At 36.0% G+C, this 14,105-nt stretch overlaps 1 protein-coding gene across 1 annotated transcript in view; it reads right to left on the reverse strand.

Moving 5' to 3' along the window:
- LOC122791730 (signal peptide, CUB and EGF-like domain-containing protein 2) overlaps positions 1-14,105 on the reverse strand; it is a 1,774,756-nt gene that overhangs the window by 154,020 nt on the left and 1,606,631 nt on the right. The window contains exon 18 of the mRNA XM_044059635.1: positions 3,275-3,442. Within this exon, the coding sequence (XP_043915570.1) occupies positions 3,275-3,442 (168 nt within the window). The remainder of the gene's footprint in view (positions 1-3,274; positions 3,443-14,105) is intronic.

Raw genomic sequence — 14,105 nt, forward strand, 5'->3', positions numbered from 1 at the left:
ACAATGTCCTCAGGAAGAATCTGAATTCTGAGACAAGCATGCCTCCTTAAAACTCTTCTAGTAGCAGCAGCAGTAACAACATTGGCAGATGCATTTATGAAACAATGCTAACATTTACTTGCATGCTTAGTATGACAGAAGTTGCCTGAAAGAATTTTGAAGATGTTACCATCTGAGTTGACTCCTTCATTTATGCAGATTTATATACCTTTTTGATAAAGAGGTCAAAATTTTTACCTTCTCCTTTGTTTGGTAATATGTTGCTGACAGTCACTAGTTTCAAAGCCCTTCCTGTAGTAAGAACGCCTACTTCTAGGTCTGTTACTTTGTTCTTTATAAGCCTTATCTTTCATTCTATAAAAGCAGTTAGGTTTTTAAGTGCAGGGAGCTAAGAATTTGACTGCATAGATGCATTTTCAAAGGTGTCCTCACATGTCTGGTAAACAGAGAAATCACAGTGAATTTAGGTGGGTCAATGTCAAGCAAACCTATGTACCTTTAATGTCAGTCTTAAGGTTCTTTGGACCCCCACCCAAAGGAAATGCCATCTGAGAGTAATGTTGGATGACAGTGACTCTTCCTCACCCATATTATATCCCAGAGGATCTTAAATCTGTGACAAATAAGCTATTTCATCAAATTCTTCCTCACCAATATTTGTAGTTAGACATCAGTTGAGACAAGAGGGTTTTCTTCTGTTTTACTGGGAAATGAAGGCTAGACTACTTGAGGTTAAGAGGTGCATCACCACTCTACAGTGCAGCAATGTACTTCTTGTCACTCTTTCAATAATTAAAAAAGGTCATGGCAGATGTCAGTGGGGCTGTCCTATGGTATGAGTCCATGTCCCAAAGTGCTAGTTCCTGAATATGTGAAGGTGGCAGTTAGCCTGGGGGATTCTGTAATGGTGGCTGATGACCCATTCAGATAAAGGGTAGACATACTTTCTTCTACAGACATAAAGTTTGTCTGATCTGACTTTAAAATGGAAGTCAGCAGCTACAGACTGCCATGTAGCTGTGATATGGAAATTAAATGAGTTGGTGCCAAGTCCATTTCAGAAGACATGACTCCATTGTCAGATGCCTTCAAAGGAGCACTGGCAGAGATGACTGTGCTTTTGAATTTGTGAATGGGTTCTACCAGCTGCTGCTTTACTCAAAAACAGATTCTTCATATTTAAGCAGGTCTTACAGGCATATGTAGCAATCTCTTAGTGCAATAATTCTGGAAAAAGCTAAAATTAATGGGGGAACAAAGGCCCAATACCAGGGACAGATTTTATATACTCCATTTACAAATTTAGAAAGTTAGCAGAATAATAGGCTTTGTGTTAGCATATATTTTCTGGAGGTTATGAAATATGAAACTCAAATGTCTGCCATTATTTAGTGGCTTCAGTCTTTAATGATTAGCCAGAAAATCATAAAAATGAGTTACAGATCCAACACATGAGACAAAAATATGGTCATTCTACACATTTCTGGACAGTTGAATGGTGTGCTTGCAGGGTCACTATGGTATTATGCACCCTGCTCACTTCCTGAGTAATAATATTCTGGAGTTTTCCATATTTCTGTTTCTTTTCTTTCTTTTTCAAGTTCAGCATGGAGGAAGACTCAATGACATTAAAGAAGGTGAAAATTCTCCATCTACAGATAAAAGTTGCTGATGGTCTAAACAGGCTTTAAGTGATTTTGTCCTACTTTTCACAGTTTTCTTCCTAAAGAATGAACACTCTCTCTGCAGGATTCAACCTGGTGATCTAGACTTTGGCAAAAAAAAAAATTGAAGATGTTAATCTTTCATAGGGATCTGATTATTACTGTTACTCTTTTTTTTCTGATATCCTGATCATTCTAAAGCAACACCAACAATACAACACAACAGTGCAAGTTACAATATATTAAGATAACAGGGAAAAAATCCAAAAAGGGTACTTCTCAACTTGGGAGTTGAAAGTCCATGTTTTTCAGAAGCAAAATTGATGAGCAAATGCCTGGACCAGAGCAAAAATAAGTATGGATGGTGCACTGTTCTCTGTCCTGCCTACTCAGGGTTGGTGTGACAACTTCAGAATGAGAAGAAAAGCCTGCTAGGGGATATCCAAACCTCTGAGATTCTGACTGGACATTGATATACTCCAGTAGTGGATTCCAATTGTTTATAAATTGTACTGCAGCACAGTTCTCCCTTCAGCAAATATCTAAATTACCTTGGACTCAGCAAAATACAACCCCTCCAAAACAATTTGTAAAACAAATACATATATTTAGCTCAACCCATCAAAAGTCCTCTGTTTCATAAAAATCTGCATTCTTTTTCTACAGTACATGTCTTATCACCTCCAGGTTTTGTGATGTTTATAATTCTGAAGTTAACGTGCATACAAATGATTTTAGGATACACTCAATGGCAAACTCTGCCATGGCATTTCTTTACCACTGTTTTCATATTCTCTTTTCCTTATAGAAAAATTGTAGCATGACCACTGACTCACTATGCAAGACATTCAGAAATTTTTTTTTTTTTTTGTACAAATCAGTTCTTTTAAATGAAACTGCCAAGCAAGTGGCAAACACAAACTGTAAGTGAGGAGGATGGCATGGTTTCAAATGCAATATGAAAATGAACATCTAAGGGATGCTCTGCTGTGTACGAGTCTTTGACTCATGAATAATGAAGCACGGGTAACAACGTTCTGTTTTATTTTCCTTTTCCCATTATAGACAAATGCAGCCAATTCCACTTGATAAGTATAATCTATGACCAAAATGTTAAAAAAACCTTGTTTTCATGGTTCAAATGTTATTAGCAAATTTTAACAGAAACAAAGTCAGTCACATTTAAGTGATCTAATAAGAAGCCTAATGAAAAAGAATCCATACTTTCAAGCAAGTTATCGGTGCTTCTTTCATTGAGTACAATGACAGATAATTAGATTAATATTTGTCAAATGCTTTCAGCTATGAATTAATTTTACTTTATAACATCTACAGTAATCCAATGCTTGTTATCTTCATTGCCTATTACGAATAAAGGAATATCATACTAACAATTAAATTATTCTTACAAGATAAAATGAATCAAATGGAAACAAATATTAACTGTTATATTGACAGTAAAGGCCTACTGTTTTATGTTCACAGGACAGATCTGCTGATTCTTTCTCTACTCAGCTGTCTACATGACAGCAAATAAAAAAGTACAAAAGGCATTGGTTAAAATTAGTGCCCATAATTATATTTACTACCACACTCTAATGATCAATTACCTTTAGTCTCACAGTCCTGAAATGAGGTTGCACCATCATTTTTTGTCATGAGGCCTCCACCACATGAGAAGCAGGAGGTACGACCAATTTCAGGTTGATATGTTCCAAACGGACACCGCTGGCAAGGCTTGAAACCATCTGAAGAGAACTCTCCTGGTGAACATTGACCTTTAAATAAAGAAGAAACAAGCATCTAATAAATAAGATCTCAAATTGTTCTGCTGAAATAACACATTTGACTTAAAAGGTTTCCTAGCTGCTTTTCTTTGTCATTCATTTTGTAAACTGCAAAGCTCTTGTCAATAACTTTTCAAAATCAGAATAAGTTTTAGCCTCTGAGAAAGGGCTGAATTCCTTGTTTAAATACCTTTTTTATTATTACTATTATTCATTTATTAACCAGGTAAATCCACCAGATGCAAGCCTCTTTTTAAGGATGACCTGTATCACACAACAGGTCAAGGCCAGCATTAGGTAAACCTACATCCCAGGTGAAAAGGCTTCATAATGTGCCCCCCACTCCACTGCTTAACCCATCCTGGTCTACTCACACTATCTAAATGACTTTTTCCTTCCTTTTTCTCACAGTTCATCTTACGCTTCATTTTCCCTCCTGCAGTTATTCATTCACTTACTCATTCTCTCAACATGTTCTATGTAATCAAGGCTGCACTCTGTAACTGTGGAGGAAAACAACTGCATAAAGCAGGGGGTCTGGGGTTCTAGATGGTCCAAAGTGAATCTTAAGAGATTTGTTAAACAACCTTTTACATCCAGTGGTTGCCTAAACAAAAAAACATGGTCAAAGAAAGTAATTAAGTCTTACTCTTCGACTCTGTTTTTTCCCCCCTGCATGCTTTCACTACATTCTAAATGACAAAGACTACACTGGAATAACTGCAATAATTGAAGTGGAAATAATTGTATTAAACCGGGAGTCCAAGAGACACTAGGCCCGAGAAGGCATGACATTTCTAGATATTCTGCATTTTAGATTTTTTTAAATTTTTGTCCAGTTATTGCCTGAACATAAAACATGACTTAAGAAAGACATTTACTCTTCCTCTGTTTGGCATGAGCTACTAGCATGAGTGTATCTGTATTAGACCAACTTGCACACTGTCACACATTCACCTCAGCTCCTGCCACCTTCCCATATGCTTCTCAGTTATCAAAGAATTATAATTTAAATTTGAATCAGTTATGGCTGCATTGACAGCCTTAGCACTTCAAAGTACTGTAATAAAGTAAACTTATAGAAGTCTTATCTTATCTTATGCACTACTTCATTGTCTTCACTGGTTGTTTATTTGAATTTGACTGTCACAGTAGAACATTGATCTTAATGTACCATTTTCCAGGAGTTTATACTCAAGATACAATAGGAGTGATACAAACAAATATTTGTTCAGCATCCACATACAAACATAAGTGCAGAATTATATGATTTTTTTCTAAAACAAGCATGAATATATATTTCAGATACATTATTTATGAAAACAGAATAAACCAGAAACAAATAACAAGGTAATATGCTCTCTTTATACAGACAAGTGCAGAAAAACATGTAAACAGGACAGCTGAACCTATTGGCAGTCAGACTGATTTTATAGGTAGGCAGAAATTAAAAGGGGTGATTTAGAGAAGATCCACAATTACAAAACAGGGAGGATGCATGACATAAGAGATGAAGTAGAAAACAGTAGTGGATGAAAAAGGATGAAACTGTGAAAAGCAGAAGATAAGAAAATAAAGCAGTAAATCCTAGTAATGATAATTTGTAGGGAGTTGTATTTTTTCTGGAGGCAATAGTGACATAGACAAGCGAGTTAGGGTGGGCCAGGGCTGGTTTCAGTAATGATTCTGATGATAATGAAAAGGATGGTTGTGAGCTTGCATAGTCTTTTGAGTGAGTTTTACGTTATGAGGAACTTGTAGAAAAGGTGGATAGACAGGTGTCTGTGTTTTTGCTGTCAAGTTGGGTGTTAGGTGGGTTGTCCCAGTGAATGGCAAGTTGGTGGCTAGTGAACTTGAGGGGGTTGGTCAAGGTATCTGCATAGGGAATGGAGGTTATATATATTCCCTCAGAACTATCCACAACCTTGTCACTTTTAAATCTTCTCTACACTCTTACCTCTCCACTGCCTGGAAATGCTCTTGCTCCCAATCCTCTGATAACCTCCCCCCATGCAACTTCTCTCTCTCTTTTTTTTTTTACAATAAAAACAATGGCAATGTTTAACATTAGATAATACTTTATTTTTAAAACCTGATGTGTAAAATGCCTATGTATGATATGAATCTCTGTACGTTACATTGTGATTATAACTCATTATTTTAATTGTATAACTCTTCTGAAGATTATACTGTTTCTGTAATGTGCACTCTTTCTATTACTGAGGAGCTTTTCTCCCCGAGCCTCCACTGAAAACGGGTTCAATATGGCCCAGTGGACTTCCCCGGTTAACAAACTGCAAATAAATAAACAGTGGCGGCTGGTGACTTCAAATCAAAGGGGGGCTGCAGGACACAGCTGAATGGGTTGGGTCAATGGGAAGGAGTGCAGCCAACTAGAAAGGGGAGGAGCTATGGTCAAAACCACAAAAACTGTAACTTTAATTAAATATGCTGCCCTGGGTGCCAAACCGTCATTATGCGAGTCCAATCAAGACAAAATGAAGTGTAGAAGAAAAAAAATATTTCAATGCATTGGCTGCATGACAGCTTACTTAATATCTAAATGGAAACAAAAAGGTTGTGAGGCATGAAAAAATAAATTACTTTTTAAATGCATTACTGGAATGCCAGTCAAAATCAAGTACAAGAAAAACAAGCAGCACTCATCTCAAGCCACTTCTCCTTGCACTGCAGTTCTAATTATAATTTATATTCAGCTTTATTAAAGTACCAAGTAACATGCTGAAAGTAGCAATCTCTGTGATACCCCCACTTGTAAAAATGTTTCTTATCCAAAAAAAGACCTGCTGCCTGACAGCTATCTACTTGTTTCATGGGGAAAACATGATCAAAGTAAAACATGAAAAGCAAACAAGAAACAAGCTCAAGATACATTGCTTAAAGGATTACTGTACAGGTAATGGACCACACATGATAGATTGCCATTCTGTTTGGTTTACAGGTAAAGCCTGCAAAGATGACTGCAAGTCTCCCAACAAATGTAATGAGCTTCTTAAAATAATGTAATCCTGTCCTTTATTACAAATACTGTCATATGCATTTCAATACCCAAGGCTTATACATTATCTAGTTATGCAAGTATTTTCTGCATGGCAACAACAGAAAGGCTTTCAGTGTTGGCAATTATTTAACAGTATGCTTACTAAAGCTTACTTGCATCTTACAATCTCAGACAAGCTTAACTGATGGTCATTAAAGCATTGCTACTTAAACACAGAGCAACAGGCACTTTCTAAGTAATAATAAGCATAAATCAACAGTATGAAAATATGACAAAAACCAGAACATTCTGCAAAATCAAGGACAGAATAAAAGTAGTACTTGTGTCTACCTAGGGATGGAGGGATACTCTGCACATTTACAGCGCATAACTGCTCCTTGCCTTGCTTGGACACATCTAGAGTCACACTACATGGGAGAGTGGGGTGCAACAAGTATGTCACAATTTGAAATGTCTCTGGCTGACTGTGATGACACATTTGTCATACCTCTCAACCTCAGAGCAAGAAATCTGGGCAAAGCCATGCATAGAAGTGGGACAAAGACTCAAAAATAAGGACAATTTTTAAATATTGCTCTTATAAACTTAGAAAGATAATAGAATAGTAGGTCTTGCATTAATATGAATTTTCTGAATGGTATGAAATCTGAAACTGAAATGTCTGTCATTATTTTTTTAACTTCAGTCTTTAATGATTTGCCACTAATTTGCCAAAAAAACACAATTTTATGAAAAATGGACCAAAAATGTGATGCAAAAATATAAAATAGCCACACAATACAGCTGGGAACCTGTCAAAGAAGGGACACTTTTTAAATATTAGTACTGCTAACTTGAGCAGCTGACAAAATAAAACAATCTACGTGCATTTCTGAAATAAAAATAATCTATAACTCTGATTATTACAGTTATTTCTTAATTGTAAACCCTCCACGTTTTCTTCCAAAATTGCCATTTTGCAGCGGGTTTATTAGGGGAAGAGCAAAATTTTGAGCCAAAATCCGGGACAGTTGAGAGGTTTGGATATGCCTAATTCTTTAAAGCAATTTATTTGCATGTACCTCTCAACCTGTTTATGTAGGAAATCTGGACAAGGCCAATATACCGAGGGGAACATATAAACAGTACTAAAAATTGTTGTATAAACTGAGACAGTTAATAGAATAACAGGTCTTGCTTTAGCATGCATTTTTCTGAAGGTTATGAAGTCTGAAACTCAGTGTCTGTCATTATTTAGTGACTTAATTCCTAATTTATTTACCAGAAAACTACACAATTTATGAGGAACAAGCCAAAAATAAGAAGCAAAAATCTATTCATTCTGTGAAAATCTGGACAGTTGAGAGGTATAATTCAGCCGGGGCTGTCTTTGAGTTTGCCGCCATTCCCCCTCACAAAATCATGGTCAAATGGAGCCTCCCCCCTGCAGCCATTCCAATAAACCATTACTTGGCTATTTCACCCCATTTACCATAAACACTAATGTGCATACTGCTTTACTTCTACGATGATTGATTTGGACTTCATTTGAAAGTTTTATTTTGCATTTACAGCACAAACACTAAGACATCTGCAAGCAAAGCAATTGCAATCTCACAATGAAAACAGACTTAGCATTAAAACATCTCTGCCCTTGAAACTCACATTCATTGAAACAGCATTGAAACCCACATTCAAAGAAAATGCATTTTGCCAGTGGCAGATAAAGATTAACTTTGGGCTGTTTTCAAATCATAGGCCCCTTGCACATGAAACATATACGTGGTCTTTGATACACCTTTCTGATTGTATTAAATTATATTCCTTGTACAATATAGTGCAGTTGTAGAGGGCATTTTAAATTTGTTTTGAACATTTTTCCAGTAAACAATAAAACAAAATGCATGCACCAATAATGACAAAACTGCCCAGTTCAGAACATTTTTCCAGTAAACAATGAAACAAAATGCATGCACCAGTAATGACAAAACTGCCCAATTCAGAACATTTCTATCATAAACGTCTACTCAAACTTCTACAGTCCACCAGTATCAGTAAATATGCACAATCTCTAAAGAAGTAAAAGTCATCTAAATAATTCCGCAGTAAAGAAATCTGTAACTAATGAACAGGTTGCTGCTAGCAAACAACTTTATATTTCATTGTTTCATCTACAAATAAAGTGCCTGTTGCCCTTGAGGAATAAATGGCTTATGTTGCATTAAAAAATATGAGCTAGTAATATTGCAATAGAGAATGGATGGCAAACTGATAACAGGTTCATAGTTACTAGGTATCTTCACCAAAAAGGGCTGCAGCATCTACCCCTTTACAATAAAGTACAGTATCAGCAATGCATCTACCTACTGTGAGAGAAGAATCCACAGCCTTCTGCATCAAAAGCAAGCACACTACCTGTTGTGCTATTAACAATGCAAGAAGACTCAACATAAGCATCACTAAAAGTTTGTTCCCCTGCAGCTCTCAGCTTCTTGTAAAATCTACTTGACACACAGCTGTATCTCTGAACTTTGCAGCACAAGAAATCTGGAAAAAGCCAAAATTGGGGGGGGGGGCAAAAGACAGAGACACATTTTAAACAATGCTTGTATAATGTTGGAAAGTTGCTAGAATAAAATGCTGTGTTACCACCATGCATTTCACTGCCAAGTATTGAACCCAGGACCCTGTGCAAAACAGTCAGAGCAACATACCACTATGCCAAATCATCTGTTTTATGAAAGAGAGGAAGACTGAAACTTAAATGGCTACCATTTAGTGAATTCAGTTCTCACCATAGCTGTCAACATCTTAGCACAAAACACCTGAACAAAGCCAATAATGGGGGGAATACAGCCCCTAAACATATTTAGTGACTTCAGTTCTCTCCATAGCTCTCAACCTCTTAGCAAAAACATGTAGACAAAGCCAGTAATGGAGAAATACAGCCCCTAAACATATTTAGTGAGTTCAGTTATTACCATAGCTCTCAACATTGGCACAAAAAAACTGGACAAAGCCAATAATGGGGGAATACAGTCCCATAAATAGGGACAAATTTCAAATATCCATCTTTTACACTTAGAAACTTGCTATAATAATAGGTTTTGTGTTACCATGTACTTTTTGAAGAATATGAATTCTGAAATTCCAGTGCTTGTCATTTTTATTTATTTAACATTTGTTAACTAGGAAAGTCTGACTTGGAACAAAAGCCAATTTTTGGCAGAGGCACAGGAAGAAACACTCCAGAGACATGTTTTTGTAAGATGGGAAGGCACCAGAGCAAACCCACACAAACACAGGGAGGACATGCAGACTCCACATAGAAGGCACCCCAGCCAAGAATCAAAGCAGACAACCTGTAGCTGTTAGGCAACAGCAACAATGCTACCACTGCACCACTGGCTGTATTAAGAAACAAAAATACAGAAACCACAGATTTTATGAGGAACAGAACAAATATGAGGCAAAAATCTGCATTTTATTTACAAATGGTGGTGGGTAGGGAATTCAGGCTCTTGCCACTTGGGCCCAAGGTACAGGGTTCAAGCCTTATTCTCTACCCACCACCATGTAGCAACTGGGGCATTTCACACACACACACACACACACACACACACACACACACACACACACACACACACACACACACGCGCGCGCACACACACACACGCACACACCTATAGAAATAAATGTGCACACTCCAAAGCTCCATGAATCCATTCAAACATATCAGTGCTGCACTGAATGCTCCACAAACCCAAATGTACAGTCTCCATTAGTACCGCGCACACTCCAACGTCTTCATGCAAAAGCTCCCATTAGCTCTAAACGTACCGTGCACACACAGTAAAGTCCCACCTGGGAGAGCCTGATTGGTCCAGCTGCAGAAGACTCACCTCCTTAGTGATTCAGACTGCAGATGATGCAGTCTGACGTTCCTCTGTTCTGTGCGGTCGTCACCGCACAGACTTCTGGGCATCTGCAGGGCATCTCTGCCTTTCCCCCTATCCGGACTGCTTTCAAAACAGTCTGGAGTTGTGTTTGTGAGTCCAGTGCATGTGTGCGGAGTGTCTGGGACTTGTTTAAGTTTTCTATTTTTTTTTTTAATATGTTTATGTTAAATGTTACTTTTTTGTTTTTCTACAGAGGTGGGAGGGCTGCAGTCCTACAGCACGAGCCACCCCTGGTTAAAAATCAGATGAGATGCTATATAGAACAGCAACTAAACAACAGAAAATAAACTAAGAAAAATATTAGAAAAGAAGAGGTAGTTATAAGTTTAGAAAAAAATCAATAGAGTATATTTTCTTAAAGAAAGAGAAATATATTAAATGAATCAAGAAAAGTCAAAATTTCTTATTTAAACAAAAATATTTTCTACAAGGAAAAAAGAGGAAGTAGCTCCTATTTAAGTAAAATAACAAAATAAGATAAGAATATAATGACAGAAATGAAGGATAAAAAAGAAATAATGCAGAGCAGTCAAGAAGCTATAATGAAGATAGCAGTGGATTATGTAAAAGAGATGCTTAATCTCAGAAGTATAGAGAATAAGAAAAAATGGAAGGTAAAAGTTTTTTCGAGAACAGACAATGAAGAATTAGAGAAAGAAATATCAAAAGATGAATTAGACAGGGTGTTGACATTATTAAATATAGAGTCAGCAGCAGGACCTGATGGTATAAGAATATACTATTAAGGCAAAAATGGTGTTTTACTGAAATTCTAAACTAATGGTTAAAAGAGAGATTTAGACATAAGGAATTAGGTAAAGGTATATTTTAATTCATATGGAAGAAAGGAGACAAAGAGAATATACAGAATTGGAGGTCTGTGGTCTTCAGTAATACAGATTGTAAGATTTTTCTGAAAGTTTTACAAAAAAAGGATGAAGGTGAAAGGAAATAATAGTATAGAGATTATGGTATATAGTATTAAAGGCAGGGTTAGCCAAGTACTATTAATAGTCAAATAACTAATAGGTCACATTATAAACAGAGAGGAACAACTGAAAATCTTAACAGGAGATTTTAGTAAAGCCGTTGATACCATTCACTATGCTATATTATGGGAAACTGGGTACATTGCGGGTGCTACGAAGTGCACTTTTGGCTGACATCAAAGATTGAAATAATACTTATTTCATGAACTTTAATCTTACTTTGACTTGGGAATGGGGTCCATTCAAATCATGGTATTAGAAACCCAAATGATTTGGAGAAATTAAAAATGGCAATGATTTCAGTCCACAAAAATAATTAAAAAGATAATAAACACATATGTATCTGTATATGAAAATGATTTCATATGGGTGATGGTTAATGGCTGTTTAAGTAAAGAAATAAGTATAAAAAGAAGAAAAAGGCAAGGATATCCACTGAGTAGTACAACATTTACATTGGAAGTGAATGCAGTAGTAAGCTACATAAATAATAATAATGTGAAAGGTGTAAGATATATGACCAAAGAAGATATACGAACAAAGAAGATCTTAAAATACCTATGATGTTATCATATGCAGATAACCTTATATTAGTTACCAAGAATGTAGTAAGGAAGGCTTTCTATGTAGCATACATGATTAGCAAAGGCATCACCTCTAGAGCAAAGGAGGTTATAACCCCTCTATACTCGTCACAAATTAGGCCCATAATTGAGTATAATGCCTCTTTCAGCACGTTTGCTGTACAAAGCATCTGCAGCAATTGGAGATACTTAGAGGTTTCTAACTTAGAAGATCAAGGGACTCCAGTACATGCCTTACACAGACCAACTAAAGTCCATGTCATATAGACTTCTTAGGGCAGACTTACGCCTGACTTATAGAGCAATCTCTGACCCAAACCTAATCAATTTGCTGCACATCCATAAATCAAACGGGACTAGAGCTAACCATTCCAGGGACCTAAATATGGCTTGTGACTTTAATAGGATATGCTGGAGGGACAGATTTGTCTCTAAGTGACTGTTGTGTCTTTGGAACAGGCTTCCAATTCATGTGAATCAGAGCACCTCTATGACACTATTCAAAAGGAACCTGGACAAGTGGATGGGGCACCATAATTCTTACCAGGGATAGCACCCATAACTCGCCTGGACATAGGCAGTCATTAACAAATACAATCCTGGGTATTGACTAGAGTATCTATGGTATTACATTGGGATGAAATGGCTAGGCTTAAAATGACCTTCAGGTCGATAGCCTAGTAACCTGCAATGATCCTATGAAGCAAGTACTGAAGTGTTTAAGTGACTCCTTTCAGTCAATTGGCATTTGCTTGACTTAATAGAGCAAAGCGTTTGAATTTGTAGGATGAATAGAAGAAAGTGAATTTTGCATGGAAGAAGTAAAAATGTTAGGTATACATTTTGGGAAGTGTGAGATAAAGGATAGAAATGGAAAAAGGTAATTTAAACAATAAGGAATACCTGTAGATTTTGGAACACTTTTCAAATATCTTTTGAGAAAAAAGTCCTAGTTAATAAAATTCTTTTTAATGGCAAAGTTAGCACTCATCAGGTCTGATGAAGCATTGTCATTCTTAATTTGAAAGTGCTTACCTTTATTAAATTGTCATTTATTTATTACTACCCGTAGGTATTTGGAGTTTATTTAACTTCTGCTGTGTGAGTCACTGTATTTCATTTTTGCAAGTATGCGTAGCTTCTTTAAATTTATAAAAGATTCTTAAATGGTGAAAAGTAAATGATAAAAGATTTAATACAATATTTTAAAGTAAACATAAAAGAATGGATGCTATTTCAAACATTTAAAAGAAGAAAGTGGTTTGAATGATGAGTTTAGAGTTTATCAGGAAAATATATTATTATGGAAAATAAAGTCAAGTAAAACTGAAAACGAGAGAAAAGTGTGGCATTGAACCATTGTGTTTAAATATTATGTCTGACCCTGGAAAGATGTACAAGAAGAGAAAATTAAAGCTATCAAATCAAGAACTGAGGGATGTAAGAATATGATAGAATGCCAAGATTTTTATGGAGATTGACTATAATTAAATTACCAGTTACGTCTAATATGTCATACAAAAAGCAGGAAGAAAGAACATCTAGTTATTGTAAACAAAACTTGAAATGGCAGAACATGTATTTTTGAAATGCAAAAGAGTTGTGAAATTATGGAAACAATTAGGTGACTTGAAATATTTTGATAATCTAAGGTGTGTGAATGATGTTAACATGGATATGACCGAGTATGATTTTTATATATACAGAAGCAAAGAATATGTACATAACACTGATAGGAAAATATTTAATGTAATCTGGACTATTTGGAATCAAAGAGTAAAGAAAATAATGTTGAATGGGAAATTGGACTTGGTAGCAATGTCAGTAAAATAAGATTTTGGCATTGTAAAATGGAGTGGGGCCAAAAACTTATTTAAAATCCTGAATTTCTGTATAAAGGAAACATGGAAAGTAGCACATTGAATAATATGGTGTACTTAATATTGTAAATGGTGTAAATATTATAAATGCTATGTAAATTCTGTAAATATGTTTAAAATAAAGGATTCCCTACTCTTTTCGAGAGGTACCATGGGAATTTTATATCCACTCGAGTTCCCACCAACTCAAGCAGGTGGAACATCAGTTTAACATCTCATCTGAAGGATGACACACTCAGGA

The sequence above is a fragment of the Protopterus annectens genome, chromosome 17.part0 (genome assembly GCF_019279795.1).
Source record: "Protopterus annectens isolate FY-2018-M chromosome 17.part0, PAN1.0, whole genome shotgun sequence".
Lineage (NCBI taxonomy): Eukaryota > Metazoa > Chordata > Ceratodontiformes > Protopteridae > Protopterus > Protopterus annectens.